The sequence below is a fragment of the Physeter macrocephalus genome, unplaced genomic scaffold (genome assembly GCF_002837175.3).
Source record: "Physeter macrocephalus isolate SW-GA unplaced genomic scaffold, ASM283717v5 random_1185, whole genome shotgun sequence".
In the NCBI taxonomy this organism is placed as follows: Eukaryota; Metazoa; Chordata; class Mammalia; order Artiodactyla; family Physeteridae; genus Physeter; species Physeter macrocephalus.
Window position 1 is genome coordinate 1 of NW_021146480.1, and position 19561 is coordinate 19561.

The 19561-nt window shown below is 55.0% G+C and overlaps 1 protein-coding gene across 1 annotated transcript; it reads right to left on the reverse strand.

Annotated features, from left to right (window-relative positions):
• Positions 1–525: 525 nt before the first annotated feature.
• On the reverse strand, positions 526–18425 carry LOC114485376 (hemicentin-2-like; the record flags this gene model as incomplete). Its single annotated transcript, XM_028486697.2, has 11 exons — positions 18308–18425; positions 16358–16428; positions 15041–15199; positions 14093–14215; positions 7982–8153; positions 7214–7320; positions 6212–6332; positions 3918–4181; positions 1337–1481; positions 678–799; positions 526–614 (listed from the first exon to the last, which is right to left on the reverse strand). Coding segments are annotated over exons 1-11 (1491 nt in total), but the record flags the coding sequence as incomplete, so codon positions are not given.
• Positions 18426–19561: the final 1136 nt, after the last annotated feature.

Genomic DNA, 19561 nt, shown 5'->3' on the forward strand with positions numbered 1-19561 from the left:
TCGCATTTTTGTTAAAATGCACACATAGACAAAGGTCTGAAAGAAAGTAAATCAAAATGCTATCAAGGTCATCTCTAGAACAGAGGGATCACAGCTCATTCCAATCTTTTCTGCTGGTTTATATTTTCCAGTCTTCCTACAGGGAGCATGCGTGATTTTGTGTGAGTTTAGGACAACTTAGAGTGGCTGATCTCTCGCTGTTCGTTGGGCCCCTTTTCTTCTCTTCAAGACAGCTTAGGTTCATTATTTTAAAAATAAAGCCCATTCATTTTAGGAGGGTCTGTGGCATTGCCAGCCTCCCTGAGCTCAGTGGTGCCACGGCGGCGGGACCTGGAAGCATTAAGGGTTGGGAACGACGGGATGGACGGTGGCCCCTGTGAGGGCCTGGGGGCTGGCCAGGAGGTCGGGGTGGGATTGAGGCTGGTGGCGGGGGACACAGCCCGAGCTGCAGCTGAGACTCACAGGCCATTCATGGGTGAAACAGCCCAAACGGGGAGTGGGGGCGGGGAGCCAGCAAGCAGGTACAGTGCGGGCATCAGACCCTGGATGACGGACAGGCCGCAGCAGCTGGCTGGCACGCTTGCCCACAGATGGAGAAACCCTGGGAGGAAATCCTAGAGGGAAAAATCAGGAAGGGGGTGGGGAGGGGATACGCGGACAGGCCCCAAGAGACAGACCTGTGACGACAATCTGGGCCTTTGCTCGTCCGGTCCCAGCCCTGCTGACCGCTGTGCATTCATATGTGCCTTCCTCAGCCTTGGAGGCCCGTGGGATCTCCCAACTGCTGTTCCCTGACCCCCTGTGGACAAAGAACAGCTGGAGACACACAGTCGCACTGCCCCCAGTCAGGCTCCCCCAGCCCCGTCCAGACACTGCGGGGGGCTTGGTCCCCTGAATCTTGCCCAGAAGGGAGGTCGCAAATCCTCCTGGAGACTTGGTAAGAAGAGGCAGACGGCCAAGGACATGCAAATCCCACGATATGCTATGTGACTCTAAGTGCCTTCCCCTCTCTGAGCCCTGGACTTCCAACCATAGCGGGGAGGTTCTCAAGAGGGTCCTTCCTGCCCTGCCCAGCACAGAGCTGGGCCTGCATGGGTTGAGTTTTCAGAAGCTGAGGAAGGCCCATGGCTCTTCCATGGGGTGATGGCCCAGCAGCAGTGGGGGCCTCAGGGAACTACCCTCCCCCATCCCTGGCCAAGCTGGGAGGTGCCCAGGAGGACAGTAGGACTGAGACCAAGGTCCCACTCCCGCCACCCACTCCCCTGAGATCCCTCCAGGGCATCAGGCCCCCAGGAGCCCTGGGGCTGGGAACAACAGGTTGCCCTCAGCCACTCACTGAAAGTGCCTCTCCTCGCCCAGCCTGGCTCCATCCCGCCGCAGCTGTAGCCAGAAGGGGAGGGCGCTGTGCACAGAGCAGGAGACCACCAGGGGCTGGTGCAGGTAGCCGTGGATCCTGGGGGGCATGCTGACCAGGGGGGCACCTGCGGGCAAGGACCAGCACTCAGGATTCCTCCAGTGACACAGAGACCCACAGGGATGAGCCAGGGGAGAGAAGGCCGGGATACAATCTCTGGCACCACCATCCAGTGGTCACCAAGAGCAGGTCGCGTCGCCTCCTGGAGCCTCAGTTTCCACCTCTGTAAAATGGGGTTAATTGGGTTACTGACCTCATCGTGTTGCTGTGAGGAGTTGGCGAGAGATGGGGCGTGGAAAGCACCTGGCACATGCATGTGGCAGGACCGGCTCCGTCAATGAAAACTCATGGGGTTTTTATGGTTTGTGAGAAGCCTGGCCAGGATAGACCAGCCTGTGCCACCATTTTAGCAATTCTGTGGGGCAGAGAAGTCAAACCAGCCCTGAAATCTGACGAAATGCTACCCAGACAGGACTCTCCAGGGGTGTGGGTAGGGCTTTAAGTCTGCTCGTCTGCCTGGAGGGTCAGTTTTACCCAAAGTTGTGGGAGGGAAACCTTTTTTATTGAAAAATAAGCATACTTGGAGCATGGCTGTGAATACAAAATTCACACGCATTTTTGAGATAAAATAAGAGACTTCCATGAAATCTCACAGCTTGGTATGAGCCTCTTGGGAACCCCATCAGATGCCACTGCCCCCCTCGCCTGACCCTGGCCTTGGGGTGGGTGATACGTATGCTTTCCTTGGCTCTTGGAATTACTTCAGTGGAAAAGTCTGAGAACTGTCCCCCAGGGTCAGTCTTGGACTGTCAGTGCCTCACTGGGCGATCACGGACATGTGCCCAACCCTCGCACTGCCCTCTCCCCCATCCCCACCAGAAATGCTCCGAGGCTGAGGCAATGGGCCAGACCTCCTCTGAGCACAGAGCTGGAGGTGGGAGGGCAGCGGGTGACATCATGCTACAGGCTCCCTGCCACATCCCAGGGGAGAGGGGCGTTGGACCATCCAGCCACGTCCTCAGCTGCGTGCAGCACAGCAGCCACCACTCACCCCCACGCGCTGGAAGCCTCTGCCGGGCCAGCTCCGGCTCGCTCTTCCTTGAGCTCAAAGAGCCCAGGGACCTGAGGCCCCGCCCTCCCCACCCCCATGTCTCCAAACCCAGAGCCTCCTGCTCTCGGTCAAACTCCCAGCCTCCCAGACCCGGAAAGCAGGGGAGGCACATCCCCCCACAACCCCACCTCCACACTGAATCTACAGCTGACATGGAGACCAAAAGCCAGCGCTAAACTCGAAACTCTGGGAGCCATCTGAACAGGAGAGAGAAAGGGAGGCTGCTGAAATTGCTTCCTGAAAATTCCTCCTCAAAGCTGTAAAGGCCAAGGGAGGAGAAGCAGGGGCCACAGCAGGGGAGTGGAGGCCAGGAGACTGAAAGAAGGGGTCCCAAGCCCCCGACCCTGCCCTGCCCCACTCAGGTCCTCCAAGTCCTCCACCTCGCCACCGGCACACTGGCACCCTCCCTGCATCCTTAAATGAAGTGGGATGACCCCCAGCAAAGTTGATGATGGAATGCCAGTGTCATCCACCTCTGAACTCCTCCCTGGTCAGTGCCAGGGGAGGGGGGGAGTGGGCTCGAAGAGGGAACGAAGCCCAATAAGGAGGCCGATGGCCAGTGAACTCAGACCCCACCCTACCCCAGGACCAGAGGCAGCTGTGGAAAGCCAAAGACTTTGCCCTGCCCTCTGGGAGCTTCCAGCCCGGATGGTGAGACCTCAGGGACACACGGGAAAGCAGCAAAAGCCACACACGGGAACCAACACGACATGACCTACAATGACGTCACAGTAACAGCAGCCGTGTCGAGGGCCCCGGTCCACGGTTCCCACGTCCTGTGTGCAGCCTCTTGAGTACCCAAGAGCCGTCTTGTTATGTGCATTAGCTTATGGAACCCTTCGAGCAACCCTATAAAATGGGTGACCTCGGCTTCCCCAGCTACACAATGGGGACACATCTCAGAACTGGTGTAAGCATTCAATGAGCTAATGCGTGACAAGTGCTTGGCCCAGGACTGTCCCACGGAAAGTGTTCAAAATGGTGACTAGATCAGTATTACCATGATTTTGACTATGATAGTAATTATGATTAGGGAAGGGCATACCCATACCCGCTGCCCTGCCCACTGCTGTGTCTACAGTGCCTAGTACCATGACCGACACAAAATGAATGTTGAATGCACAGGTGGATGGATGGACAGATGGATGGATGGACGCGTGGATGGATGCGTGGATGGGTGGGTGACTTTGCAGCAAATCCTTCAGCTGAAAGCTTCATCTGAAGCATCTCCGTATTTGACGTAATGCCTTGCAGAGCCTGCTGCCCAGAGAAGTTTAATGAAAAAATACTTCCTAATCTAATCTCATCTCATCTCATCGGGAAAGCCTTCCGGAAAGAAATGAGCCTCCAAGGGAACCAGGGAGCTGGGGGTGGTAAGAGCCAGTCACTCACCCGGGGCCACCCCACGGTAGGAAACTCCAGAGACACGGAGGAGGGGGTTTCCCTCATGGTCCTTGCCCTTCACCTTGAGGTAGAAGCGCTCCTGGGGGGTGGGGAAGGACGGCCCCCCCCACAGCTGATGGGTGGATCCGTTGGAGAGGAGCCGCGTGGGCAAAGTCAGGAGGGACCGCCCTGAGCTGTGTGAGACCTCCATCGAGTCCAGGCGGCCGGGCGCCTGCAGGCCTGTGGAGTTGATCACCAGGGAGATGGGCACCCCTGCAGAGGGAAGGGCGAGGAAGGAGATGCTGCCATCTGTGCTGGGCTCCACGATCCTCCCCAAGCAGGGGCTCTAGGGCCACAGTCAGAGACCAGCCTGCTTGGCCGGCCTTCCCCCGCTCCCTCACCTTCTCTTCCCTGCGCTAACTAACGCTGGGTGGGGTAAGGAGAGAAGCGGGGGCTTGCAACTGTCCGTGGTCCTGAAACACCAGTGTCCCTCCAAACCCACGGCTTCCCATGGCTACATCCCCTCTACTGTGCAGACTGGGGTGCTCACTGGGCAGAACTGGGAAGGGGTACCCCCACCCCCGCCCCGCCACTAACTCTGGTGCTGGCTGTCGTCAGGCAGGCTCTGGGACCGGCCGAGGTGAGACGCGCCCCGGTTTGGGAATGCCGAGTCCTGCCCATCCTCTCCCCATGTTCATCTTTCGCTTGGTTTCCTTTTCTATCTTGTTGAAATGCACTTTCCACACTATCCCAGGACAGACAGAACTGGACTTGGGTTTTATAATCTCCTAAGTTGATGTGGGAACGGTCAGGTCGCTCCCTTTGCAGATGGCTCTTCATTGTTTTTTTTCCTCTCACTGATCATAAACCGGGGACCAGAGGATGTGGTCCAGGAAGTGCCTTCAAATTTTTGAAAAAATATCAAACAATCTGGAAGGGGCATATACAAATCTAGAAGTCCAGATTCCTTTGAAAAATCAAATGTGTCAGTGCTGGGTACCATTCCCACGTTGCAACAAGCAGCCAACGGCGTGTAGCAGTTGTTCCTGTGGCCCAGACCCCCCACTGTCCAGTTGGCCACAGCCTCGCCCACTTCCCTGGTGCCCCTGGCACTGAGACCAATCGCTATTTATCATTTGCAATTGCCCTGCTGTTTCTCTGTCTCTTTTCGATGTCTGGGACCCACATCTTTATCAAAAGCAGAAACCAAAGAGGGTCACATATGGCCCCCTTCACCCTCTTCCACTGGAGACTGGCCAGTTTTCAATCGCCACTGTAGCACTTCATGTAGGATTTCTTTTCTCTCTTGGCTTTAGAATAGGAACTAAGTTTCTCTGCCTCGCGCCCTCCCTCCTACTGGCAAAAACAAACACATGAGCAAGCAGACCCCTTTTCATTTTGAAGATATTACTGCTGGTCCTGGCAGGGAAACCTACAAGGGCTGACAAGAAGGACAGACATTAGAGGAGATACAGACGAGAAAGAAAGCCCTAAGGATCCAGCACACACCATTCTGGGTCACTAGTCTGTGGTCCAAAGTTAGCCTGACCTGGTCTAGTCCCCCGCCATCTCTGCTCAGCTGGTCCCAGCAAAATCTTCTGGATGGACCCGTGGCAAGACACCGTATTTTCCAAACTATAAATTGGGACCCTGGTCTGGCTACCAGAGGGCATTTTCTGGCATGAAGCTCTGGCACCCTGAGCCAGAAGCCTCTGCCTGCTCGGGGGCCCAGCCTTCTCCAGGTGGAGCCATGATGGGGTATGTAGGCAACCTCAGAACCCAGTGGGCGGCTTCTCATTGGAAAACTGATCCTGCGCCTCCGACGTCCCCCCCCAGGCTATCAGCCTCCAGGGGCATCTAAATGTCCATCAGGACACTCGTTCCCTTGGAGTGAGACACTGGTCCCCCTTTCGGGGAAGGTGTCCACTCAAGCGCCTCTGAATGTATTGGACCAGCCTGATGTTCACTGGAAGAAGTGAGGCTCTGGACAGACAAATCTCGACAAAGAGCAAGGGGGAGGAGGAGTAAGGGGGACTGCGTGAGGTCCTGGAGGCCTCGGGGGGCAGGGAGGAAGTTCTAAAGGTAACTGGCCCCACGGTCACCTGGGCTGGAGCCGACAGAGGGAGTGCTGGTCCTGGGCGCGGTTCACTGTGATGTGACAGAGAGGCTGGAGCCAGCCTCTGCAGGCCCGTTCCATAGTCGCACGCTCATGGCTCCCCCCAGAGCTCCCCCCACTTCCCAAAGGCGAGCCCCACCTCCGCAGAAGGCGGCCCTGAACCGCCCTGGGGCCAGGAGCACCGTACCTTGCAGGGGCCACTCGATGGCGTGGCTGAGGTCCAGGGAGGGCTGAGTGGAGAAGCCAGCTCGGAAGTCGATATCGCTGATGCCCGTGATCCTGACCGAATGGCGGCCGCTGCTATAGACCTAGCACAGGCCCAAGCCCACGTCACCGGGGCATCCGAACCCAGCACCCCAGCTCCAGGCGGGAGGCGGGCGACCTGACCCAGCCTGGAGTCGGCAGCTGGAGTTCTCCCGCCGTTGCATACAGGTGGGCAACTTACCTGCTCCCTGGGGGCCCAGCACGATGCTCCCCAAATGAAGTGGAAGAAACCCAGCTAGGGCACTGTCCTAGGTGGCACTCTCGAAGCTGCCCTGCCTCTCCCACCGCCACCGCCCCCAACACCCGCGGGTCTGGTCTGTCCGCCTGCACGTCTAACCCCTGCCTCGCCTTCCCCATCGGCATGAGAGCTCTGGGCTCAAAGACGCTCAGAGCGTGAAGGACAGCGGTGCCTGCAGCACACAGCACTGTGCCTGGCGCCCAGTAGGGGCTCCACACACGTTTGCCTGATCAGCAAGAGTCATATCCTCCTGAAGCAGCAGCCCGCCCCGTCCCGCGATCCTTTGTCAGGAGCCCAGCCTGCCCCCTGCACCTTGCAGATCAGAGCAGACCCTGCTCTCCCCGCCAGACCTGTCCCTCCGAGCCCAAGGTCACCCTTGCTGCTTCTGCGTACTCTTCACGGGACAGCTCAGTCCCCCACGTCTGGACACTCAAGTGGTTTCTGTAAGCCCTTCTTAGAAGCTCCCTAACTAACCCCAAACCGCTCCACTTCCTCTCACTGATGCAAGGCAGAATACTCCTCCTCTGTTCTCGACCCTTTACTTCTATTGATACGCCCACATCACTATCCACACTCCAGCTCTCAGCTTCGCAGGGCCCCAGGCTCCCTGGGGCCAGGCAAGAGGGAGGTGGTATCTCAGGTCGGTGAAGCTGGTCTCCCCAACCCCAGGAACCCAAGGCCCCCTACCTTGATGGACCACAGCCCAGGATGCTCAGGCTTAAAGGCCACAACCTTGGCCGAGTCAGGGATGTTGAGGAGCACGTTGAGGCCCTCGTCCCTCTGCAGGATCCTCCCTGTGGAAGCCCCAAGGACCGCTTAGCCCCCAACCATTTCCTGGGGGTGACAGCGGCCCACCCCGTCCCCTGGAACCCACAGCGCTCCACACCCCAGCCTCGGGCTTCCTAGAGGAACTGACAAGAGGCCTTTGGTGGTACCCGGGCCTCTATCTCATCCTGATCTCCATCCTCATCCCTCCCCAGGTGCCGGCTGTACCCCTGGCCTCTGGACCTGAATACTCAGGACATCCACAGAGCACCATGGGGCCAGGAGACCGGGTCCAGATCACACTGACCCTGGGCCACCCGACAAGTCACTCCACCTCCCAGAGCCCCAGCTTCGCCTCTCTACGATGTGCCACTAATTCTTGCCCCCACTGACTCTCCAGGCCACTGAAGAGTTCCACTGAGAGAACACGGGGAAGATGCCATGTGATCCTTGAAGCCCAGGGACTGTCATTATTTTAATTCCCCTAGCTGGGCTGCTAATGGCCTTCCTGCCTCCTCACCTACCACGGGTACCCTCTCTGCCCTTCACTTGGCATCCCCCCTACCCTCCTTGCTCCTGAAGCCTTATGTCCAAACCCCCCATCACCCCAGGGCCTCTCTCTTTGTCCCATTCTGGACTCCCAGCTCAGTCTCAGGGCCAGGGAGGAGGCCAGCCCTGGGGCGCACATACCCAGCGGGTCCTGGACTTCGATCTCGGGCCCCGGGCCACTCAGGGAGATGGTGACCTCCTTCAGGCTGGGGTCAAAGGGGATCTTCCACGCGTGTTCGCCGCCTTCCTCATGGTCCGTGGACAGCAGGTGCACCTTGGAGGCCTGGATTGCTGACTCCACCCACTTCAGCACCTGGAAGGCAGGTGTGAGAAGCTGACACTAGCAGGTGCCCGTGATGTCTTGCTTGTGTCTGGCCCACAGGAGGTGGGTCCCTAACACGCTGCCAGCTGTGTGCAAAATCCGGTCCCCCAGTGGGTTTTAGGCAGCATACGGTCTTTCCAGGTCACCTGAGGCCACCCCACTCCCCACTGCCCTATACTAGGCCCGATTCGCACGTCACTACCCTCTTAGCCTGTGGGCTCAGGACTGTGACACCTGAATGAAGGCATCCAGAGGACTCAGCTGGGACAGAAGGAGCAAAGGGTGCCCTCTGCTGGGAAGACTTCCCTCCTTCTTCACGTGGCCAACTTCTGTGACACCCATCACTTCCTCCAGGAAGCCCTCCTGATGCCTAGTACACACTGATGAACTCTGGAGATCTGGAATCTCTCCAAGAGCAATGTGGTTCACCATCCCCTGCCCAAGGGGCCTCCGACCACACCCTCACCTGGACACCATGCTCTCTAAGCAGGACCATGTCTCTAAGCAGACAGCAGAGACAGTCTCCTCCTGACCCTTATCACAACACTGAGAAATCTTACATCCTTTGTTTCTACAACTGCTTATTCATTCTAAGATCTTACTCTTTCAGACAGGTCCCATTGAAAATCAGGTAACAGGTAACTCTCTCTCCAAAATACCATACCACTTATTTTCCTCAATTAGGAAACAATCAGATGAATCCACAACACGGGACACTGTATAATCAATGCCTCTCCAACAAGTTAGTGGCATGAAAAAAGGGTGGACTACTCCAGATTTAAGGAAACTTAACAGACATAAGAACCCAATGAAATGCACAGCCCTTGATTAAATCCTGATTTGACATTTTGAGGACAAATAGGGAAAGTTGAATATGCGCTTGGCATCAGCTGATACTAGCAAAGTACTAGTCATTTTATCAGGTGATATTGTGGGTTACGCTGGAGTCTATCTTTTTTTTTTTTTTAATTTATTTTTGGCTGCATTGGGTCTTCATTGCTGCACATGGGCTTTGTCTCTGGTTGCAGGGAGCAGGGGCTACTCTTCGTTGCAGTGTAAGGGCTCCTCATTACGGTGGCTTCTCTTGTTGCAGAGCACGGGCTCCAGGCAAGTGGGCTTCAGTAGTTGTGGCACTTGGGCTCAGCAGCTGTGGCTCACGGGCTCTAGAGCGCAGGCTCAGTAGTTGTGGCACGTGGGCTTAGTTGCTCTGCGGCTTGTGGGATCTTCCCGGACCAGGGCTCGAACCCGTGTCCCCTGCATCGGCAGGCAGATTCTTAACCACTGTGCCACCGGGGAAGTCCCTGTTTTTACTTTTCTATATCTTTGACACTTCTCATAGAAAATTTTTAAGCAAAAATCAATTAAAAGGAACAAGTTTGCCTTTACAAGCATGACTTTAGAATATACCTGAGCAACCATAGGGGTATCCTGTCGCTTACCAGTTCTAATCAACAGGAAGTGACTTCCTGGAATACTGTTTGGAGAAATGTGAAGCCACATTCAGACTCAATTAGAAAAAGGTCTGTGATTGATTAGCAATGTCTGCCATGGATCTGGAATTAGAACGTGGTGTCTGGCCTGCTACATATTGGCCATCCTCGCTCTAAATGACAGTCCTCCGGCTCTGCCTACCATGTGATCTTCCATGGAAGGGAAAGGGAACAGAAGGGAATTGGAAGAATTGCTCGGGATTTGGAAAATGAATATGTTTTGGTCAGACTGAGCTGGAACCTATGCACCTAGATTTTACAGCTAGATTTCAGTTATCACTGGACAAGAATTCTGTGTTCTGAAAACTCCTCTGTTTTTATATTTGGAGCTACTTCATTCTTCTGTTTTTGCCTAACTTTCTCAGTGATGTTTCTCTTGAAAAGATCCCACCTATTTTGGTTAAGAAATGAGGACAAGGCTCTTTGTCCATGTGGAGGTAGACCAGAAGCAGCAGCCAAGGCTCCCAGCTAGAAAGGCAGACAGAAGCTGGTGAAGTAAGTGAGGCAGCTCCCCGACAGCAAAGCAACAGCTCTGTGACCACTGTCCTCCTCCCCCGGGGCCGGGCCTTGTCAGGGGTCAGGAGGAAATCGGAAATGAGCAAAGCTGCCAGGAGGTGGTGGCAGCACCAGCTGACAATTACCCAGACGAGTCACACCCGCTACTGTGTTGCAACTGTCATTACAAGCTCTTTCTAGGATTTTTTGACGGAGAGAAGATGCCCAAGAGCTCAGGCTACTGCACGGAGAGGGCTGATATGGGACAGGAGGCCAGCGACCCCGTCGGGAGGCGGCCCGCCCATGAGGGCTGCCCTGTAAGCACATCACCACTCGGGAGCTGGGGGTGCTGACCCTCTTGTCCACAGCAAGGCCAGGCGGCTGCAGGCCCAGGGCTGGGGGCAAAGCCTTCTGGACCTGGCAATGGCCCGGGGACTCAGAGAGGAATCGAGGGAAACTTCTGAGCAGAGAGCCTTCATCGAGCAAGCTTAATGTTTATCGGCGAAGGTAATGGCTTCCAGATGTTAGCGGGACAGGGGGGCCTGGGAGCCAGCAATGCACTGGGGCTCATCTCTGTTGCTGATGGGGAAGGAATGAGAGAATCTGGCGCTGCTACCCTGGCCAGATGGTTGCCGCTCAGCCGTTCACAGCAGATAAATCATCCCCCGAGGCTCCTCCCAAAGCATCTGACAGTCAGGGTGAGGAAGCCGAGAGGAGAAGCTGCGGACGGGGGCGCCAAATGGGCCTCAAGAACCACAGATCAGAAAACTGAGGGCCTTTGACGACCGGGCACCACGGGGCACTGGGCCCAGGCTCTACCTTCCTGAGAACCTTTTCCAGAGAAAGCTCTTACCCTCGAGGGGGCTTCGCTAGAGCTGGGGTGTGTGTATTCTGCGCTCCACACAGAAGCACAGGGGCTGGAGGTACGGCCACCACTAACCCCCACCCAGGGCTCCCTGGTGCCTGGCCTCATGTAGAGGTCTTCCTCCTACCCTTGTCACCAACTCTCCAGGCAGTAGCCCTCATAACCCAACTGCGCACCTGAGGAAACAGAGGCCCAGAGAGGTTAAGTGCTGCGCTCAAGGTCACACAGCAGACAGGTGGCAGAGCTGGGGTCTGAAGACAGCATGTGACCTTAACCCCCCACCACCCCACCTCCTCTGGGAAGGGTCCAGGATGAGGTCATCTCCAGGGCCTGTGTCTTCTGATCTGTTAATCCAAACCACCTGTTAATCTGACCTCCCCTCCCCCTCCCCCTTACTGTCTTAGAGGGCAGTTCACCTTTCCCGTGGTTAATGCCCAGATTCTGAGCAATTTGTCGTATTTGTACCTGCCGGTGCTGGACAGGGAAAGGGTCTGAGCCCCCAGAATGGGACTTCCCAGGACCCCAGAGGGCTTCAGGATGATGGGTTTTCCCAGAAATTCTGACCATTCTGTTGGAGCTGGGGACAGGACGTTGAGCTGGGTCTGAGCTGGGGGGAAGCCTGTGGGAAAGATGTGCTGGGGCAAGAAGGTTCTCGGACCTAGCTAAGTCCTAGATAAAAATGCACACCTCTGGGACAGGCCCAAGGGGTCACACTGCCTGCCTCCCCTGTCCGCTGAAAGATGGCAAAAGCTACAGATTACCCCACCCAGGGGAAGAGGATCTTCACCTTCCTTTAGTTACTCTGGAATCTCAAAGGTGGAAAAAGCTAAACGCCCAAAAGCACAGAGACCTAAGCTTGATGGATTATCTCTCGGCGCCCAGCACCTAAAGCTGCACCAGCACGGAGTAGGTGCTCGATAAATGAAGGGAAGAGAGAACGCAAAATGTGCCGTTCCTGCCATACTGGAGATACTCTGAAATGGCCAAAGAACTGACGACACAGGCAGGGTTTGGGGGACTTTTGCAACTTCTTCTCGCCGGAGCCCCCTTGGCTTGGGCAAAGGCACTGTTCCCTCTCCTGGGGGGATGACCACAGCCCTGGCTGCCCCGGCTACTTTCCAAGGCTTGCCAAATGTCTGGGGACATGTGGAAGGGTCCAGGTACAAGGCATGAAGCTAACGAATGACAGAGCTCTCTATTCAGGGAGGAGAGGGATCCAGGTCCCTAGCCAGGGGCAGCCAATCCTGGCCATCGGATGTCCTACCTCGTCAGACATGCCCTGCCCGGCCAGGCTGCCACGACAGTCGGCTGGCACCACGGCCAGGAGCCAGGGGCTCGCCCCAGGTTCCATGGCTCGAGGGAGAGGCTAGGAGAGTCCAGCCCCACACCTGAGCAAGAGGTCCTCCACCGACCCACCCAGATGCATGACATCTGATTTGCCCCAGCAGGAACCCACTTCCTGAGCAACTGCCCAGGTAGGACACCCCCAAAACAAGGACCAAGCCATCATTCCACTCTGAAATGCCTCCCACCCTTGCTTGGGCGGCTTAGTGCCAGAGCAAGCCGAAATGCCAAAAGAAATAAATCCTAATGTGTAGCAGAGAACCATAAACGCCATCTTTCAACAGGGAGCGAAGGCGCAAACCTAAACACGGCCCTGGAGATCATAAATATACAACATACCATACCCTCTCCCGGAGGCAAGAGCAGGGCTGGCTCAAGGCCGCGGTGGCCTCAGAGATGCTGTTCCTCTCATCTTCCTCTTCCTCACGCACAAGGGACTCCATGTCATCCATTCACCAGCTACTTACCAAACACCTGCTCCATGCTGGTGGCTGTACCAGGTGCTGGAGATACAGTAGCAAACAGGAACTTAAGGGCCCTGCCCTCACGGAGCTCACAGCCTAATGGCATTAAATAATTGCACAGCTGCAAAATTACGATTATATAAAGCAGTACAGAGAGCTGGGAGAGGGTATGAAAGGAGACTTAATCTTGATGGGAAATCGAGGAAGGTGCGTTTCAGCTAAGACTGGGAAGACGAGGAGCCAGGGGAGGAGGAGCTGGAAAAACAAGCCACACGAGCAAAGGCCCTGGGGGAGGAAAGACACGGGGCATTGAAGAAAGAGCAGAGAGGCCAGCAGGGCGGCAGCAGCGGGCAAGGGGGAGAACACAGGCGATAGGCTCAGAGAGGCGGAGCTCAGATAAGGGTCTGGACCTGTTCCAGGGGACAATGGGGTGGGACCTGTTGGTCAGATTTGTTTTAGAGGATCCAGTGGGATGCAGGAGCCGGCTCATACAGGCTCAAGAAAGCCGATAATGAGCAGCACTTCCCATGCTCTGTGACTTCATGACGGCAGCTTGAAACCAGCCAAAGTAGGAGTATTTACACCATGGAAGTGGGCATTCTTGTTCCTTCCAGAGAGAGATGGTTGTGAAACATTTACCAACATGCCACTGGAAGGATCCCGCTGGCTCCTGGGGAGGAATGGACGTGCTAGGCAGAGGGAAAGCGGGGAGAGACCTGAGCAACTGATGGAGCCTGGAGGGGAGGAAGGGCAGGCACCTGGTCCAAGACCGAGATGAGGACGCAGACACCTGGTCAGCGCTGGGGCATCAGAAGCCCTGCACATCAGGCTTCAGGGCCAAGCAAGCCTCTCCCTGCCAAGTCCCCAAGCTCGACTTCCTGTCCCAGCAACACAGCCCAAATCTGATGCCCCGCCCCCATGCTCCTCCCCCGACTCCTGGGCTCCTCGACTCTGGGGAGAAGCTCCCCCAACACCCGCACTCTTCCAGCCTTTGTTAGATCTATCCTACCAGCCTGGACCTCCTGGGGGACCCCGGCTAAAACCCAGGGTGCTCCTTCAAGCCCCAATCTTTTTACCGGCAAAACTGAGATACCCGCGGCGCCTGCTTTTGGGGTGAGTGAGAGGGTTTGGCCAGATGATGCCCAAAATCCCTGAGCACCGGGCTTCCTGCGCTTCCTGCTGTGGCGCGAGCGCTCAGCACTGCTCCTCCACGGTGGCAACCAACCCATGGGCCGGGCCGCCCAGAGATGCAGCACGTCAGGGCCGGCTCACCTCGGTCACCTGCTGCCTGTCCAGGTGGAACACCTGCCCGGAGCTGGTGGCAGCAATCTCCTCGTAGGCCAGGTAGCCAGGATGAGTACGGTCACCACAGTCCCCCGTCAGCACAAAGACCACCTAGAAGAGAGACAGGCAGCCCGGCTCATGGCTCCTCTGCCACCTTCCACAGGCGTGAGTAGCAGGGCCAGAACCAGGGAGGAGTGACCTGGAGAAAGCCCCTTCCTCTCTCTGGGCTCAGACGATGCATCTGTAAAACGGGAATGATATGAGTTCCCACCCCGTGGGGGTCAGGACTGATGCAGGTCACGTGTTCATCACAGGGCCAGGAATACAGTAGGTGCTCGATAAATGGGAGCCGTGATCAAATCTACGAGGAAGGGAATGGAAATCGACTCTGCTCCAAGTGGCCCCTGGAGGCCGCAGAGCTAGAAGAACCTTGGAGAACCCGAGGCTGTTCTAGAGGGGAGAGCAGAGAGGCGCCCCAGACCTTGAGGTCTTTCCCAAGGATTCCAGCGGGCGGGCCCTCCTCCCTTCCCCGCACACATCTCCTTCCCAACCCCTCTCTGTGAAAGCAAGAAGCAAAAGCCCCAGCACATCTTCCAGACCCTTCGACAATGGGAGAAGCATGACGGGGAGCCGAGACGAGGCCAGGAGGAAGATGGATTGCCCGGACTCTGACGGGGTGTGAAGGGAGCAGGCTGGTGTGATCTTTATCGAAAATGGGTCTCGCCAGGGAGGCCTGCGGCCTGGCGGATGGGGCGGAAGCGTGAGAACACACTTGGACTTCACAGCCCGGCTCGGTCAGTGGGCTGGCGGAGGCCGGACCCACAGAAGCGCCGGCTCAGCTCTCCGGCGGGGCGGGGACGGGGCGGGGCTGGGGGCGGGGCTGGGGGCGGCCCTCGGAGACCTCAGCTTCCCCAGCACCCCCTCGTGGTGGCTCACCTGTGACTGTTTAAGCTGCAGCAGCTGCAGCACCTCGTCCTTCTTGTGGTAGTCCTTGGCGCGGGCGTCCGAGAAAACGTAGATGAAGGAGCCGGGGTTGGCGACCTCCACGGCAGCCTTGATGGCCCCCATGCTCATCTCTGGGCAGTCCCCGCCTCCCTGCAGGACGGGACGGGTCAGCGGCTGCCGCCCACCTCCTCGCCCGTGGGGACCACCCAGGGAGGTGGGGGTCCCCGCCAGTGGCCTCTGTCCCGCCCATCCAGGGTCAGGCCAGGGCCCCAGCCGCTCCCTTCCCTGAGACACAGTGTAGCATCCAATCCGCTTCATCTCTCATTCACTCACTCATTAATTCACTCATTCACTCACCCATGCCCGAGCGACACGGTCCCTCCCACAGAGTCTGGATGGGAGGCAGACTTTACGTCAACAAGCACAACACGAGCAGTTAGTTACCATTGTGAGAAGTGCTACCAGTGGGATAGGAGGGACGGGAGCGCGGGGACATCTAACAGGTACGCCGAAGAAGCCACGTGCTAGCCAAGGCTTGGAGGGTAGAGGGGTAGAGGGTGCGCCAGGAGAAGGGGAGGTGAGGGGTGAGCAGAGGAAAACCTTCAAAGCCGCCTCCCCAGATCCTCTCTGTAACCCACCCTGGAACCGATCCCACATAAACACACAGCCCTCCCCTCCCCGCCCACCAGCCAGAAGCGCTCTGCCCCCCAGGTTCACACACCCAGCACCGGAAGCAGGGTGTGCACGTGGTAACTTCAGTAAACCCTTCTCTCTTTGGTTCACTCATCCCTTCCGTGTGCCGGGCCCTGTTCTGGGCCCTGGGGGACTTGGCGGTGAGCTAGACCGATCCGTGGGGTCCCTGCCTTCAGGAAGCTGGGTGGGAGAGACGTATGCTGAACCAGGGTGTTCAGTGTGGCCCAAAAGCCGAGGAGGCCATGGGACGTCTGACCCAGCCTCGGGCCAGGTTTTGGGGGTCTGAATTGACCCCTCTTGAATCCTCCCTCAGCTACCACATACCCCCTCCTTCCAAGCCCGCATCCATGCAGTAAATAATAACTACCTTCTACATTCCAGGCACAGGGACTCCTGTAGGTACTTGGTTCACTGAATAAAGGAAGGAACCCCCCCAAAATACAAAATCTGCAGGACCCCCAAGCTGGGGGGCAGCCCCAGGCAGAGCTGGGAGGCAGGTCATAGTGGTTGCAGGAAGCAGCACCCTGGCCCCCAGGTGGGGCAAAGACCTTGGCCTCTGGCGTGGACTGGACAGTGGGACACAGAGGGCCAGCAGCGGGGGGCGGGGCAGCTCACCTGAACGTAGAGTTCTCTCAGCTCCCTCTGAAACACCGCTGGGTCGGCCGTGAGGGTCACCGGGCCAATATCTGCAGGGAAGAGAGAGAGGACCAGGTGAGCTTGGACCCCCAGACGCATAGCCCCCGTGAGCTGGGGCGGCAACTGCATGATGTGCCACCATCAGAGGGGAGAGGAGCTGAGGCCTGGACCTCAGAGACCTCCACAAATGGGGAAGTGGTAGGGGAGCAGCTTCCAGGGCTGCCAGGGTCAGATCTGGAAGGGAGGTCAGGCCACTTGGCCCCCTGCCCGCTCCAAACTGGACCCAGAGCTCCAGGGGAGCACAGAGATGGAGCAGGGAGCAAACCTCCAGTCCCGCCCCCAGACCCACAGTTCCCGATCTTTTGTGACTATGACTCCCCTAGAAACCTCCCCTCTACCAGCCCACCCAGCCCCGCATCAGCGGGAAGGGAATTCTGGGAAGACAAAGAAACAGAGAATTGAGCAAATAAAGTTTCGGACCACAGAGCAACTGGCCAACACCAGACTGACCAACAAAAGCTAAACCTTCCAGAAACTCCATCCATTTATTAGCTCACTTGAAAAGAGCAGGATTAGTTACAAGGGCTGATCCCAAATGTTGGCGAGATTATGGAGCAACTGAAACTTTCACGCACTGCCGGTGGGAATGCAAAAATGGTTCAACCGCTTTGGAAAACAAATGGAAGTTTCTACAAAGTTAAACGTGCACCTACCATAGGATCCAGTCTTTCCATTCCTAGGTATTTACCCAAGACAAAAGAAAACATACGTCCACACCAAGACTTGTACTCAAATGTTCATAGCAGCTGTTTTCACAACAGCCCAGAACTGGAAACAAGCCAGAGGTCCATCAACTGGTGAATGAATAAACAAACTGAGGTACGTTCGTATAATCAAATACCACTCAGCCAGAAAACGGAACGAGCTACCAATACAGGCAACCAGATGGATGAATCTCGCAGACATAATCCTGCACGAAAGCGGCAGGACACGGAAGAGTGCCTACTATATGGTTCCACTTACAGAAAGCTCTGGAACGGGCAGAATTAATCAAAGGTGAAAAAAATCAGAACGGAGGTTGTCTGTGGGATAGGGAGATCCAAGGAACTGTCTGGGAAGGCAGAAACGCTCCATATTGTGATGGGACTGTGGGTTCCGCAGGTGTGTCCGTTTGTCAAAAGTGTAAAGCAAAGATTTGCCCATTTCAATGTATGTTAATTTTACCTCACAAAAAAAGAAACATAAAAAATGATCATCGTTGAGTGGGGGAGTGGAGGGTGGGAGGAGATATAGATGAAACAAGAATGGCAGGTTTTTTTGAATATTTGGTGATGCTGGGTGAGGGGGATACAGGGATTCATTATACTACTCTGCTTACTTTGTATATACTTGAAATTTTCCCTAATAAATAGTTTTTTATTAAAGAGCAGTAACTGAAAGCCACAGCTAACATAAGACAAGGCTACCAGTGCCCTGAGAACACGGGCAGAATTCCAACTCATCATGTGGACATGTGCACAGTGCGGGTTTTGCAAGATGATGTGGACATCAGATTTCTTCAGGAAATATTTCATTTGAGTCCTTGGTGAACTCTAGTAATGGACTATTTTTAGTTCAAAAATTCTAAATTCCAGTCACCCTAAGAAAAATTCCCATACTTGGCAACTTGGCAACAGACCTCAGTCCTTCTTAGAAAAGGAAGCACATGGAATTATCCTGCATTCATCCACCGTTACCAAGGAAGGGTCTGGACACCAGCTCTTCTGCTGTATACTTTCAGAATCACCACCTGGAGGGCCCTGCCTCTCTGCTCTGTATTTATTCCCACATCCAACGGCCCCTTCCACACCTGCTCTGGCCTTTACCAAGCCTTCTCCACTGCCTTCCTCCTTCTGAACTCTGCAGTGACTAATTCAGCCAAACCCTCACCTTTGACCTCAGGCAGAGCTGACTGGAATCCTGGCTCCACCCTCCACCAGTCAGGCGGCTTCTCAGAGCTTACTTCACCGTCCCAAGCCTCAGTTTCCCCATCTGTAAAATGACGCATTTCTCCTAGCTGAGAACCATCACTGTGAGAATCCAGTAAACGCAGGGAAGGAAACACCTCGCTTGGGTTAGAGCAAAGGCTCAGCAAACAGGAGCTGGCCCTGCTGATCGGAACATACAATTCTTTTTTTTTTCTTTTCTTTTTTTAAATTTTATTGAAGTATAGTTGATTTACAATGTTGTGTTAATTTCTGCTTTACAGCAAAGTGATTCAGTTATACATATATATATTCTTTTCCATTATGGTTTATCACAGGATATTGAATATAGTTCCCTGGGCTATACAGTAGGTCCTTGTTGTTTATCCATCCTATAGATACTAGTTTGCATCTGCTAATCCCAAACTCCCAGTCCTTCCCTCTCCCATCCCCCCTCCCCTTTGGCAACTACAAGTGTGGTCTCTATGTCTGTGAGTCTGTTTCTGTTTCGTAGATATGTTCATTTGTGTCATATTTTAGATTCCACATATAAGTGACATTACCTGGTATTTGTCTTTCTCTTTCTGACTTACTTCACTTAGTATGATAATCTCTAGGTCCATCCATGTTGCTACAAATGGTATTATTTCATTCTATTTATGGCTGAGTAGTATTCCATTGTATATATAAATATATATCACATCTTCTTTATCCATTCGTCTGCTGATGGACATTTAGGTGGTTTCCATATCTTGGCTACTATGAATAGTGCTGCTATGAACATAGGGGTGCATGTATCTTTTTGAATTATAGTTTTGTCTGGATATATGCCCAGGAATGGGATTGCTGGATCATATGGCAACTCTATTTTTAGTTTTTTGAGGAACCTCCATACTGTTTCCCATAGTGGCTGCACCAATTTACATTCCCACCAACAGTGTAGGGGGGTTCCCATTTCTCCACACCCCCTCCAGCATTTGTTATTTGTAGACTTTAACGATGGCCATTCTGGCCGGTTGAACACACAATTGCTGGGCGATCTCACACGAGGCAGACAGGCAAAGACAGTGTTGCTCCAATGAGGTCCTCAAATTCTAGTTTGACTGAGGAGAGTAATAATTTTACTCAACGTTGGTCACTTCTTTATTACATAATAATATACGTTCATTTAAAATTATATGACATTAATGATTCTGACATTTCCTAAGCACTTACTATG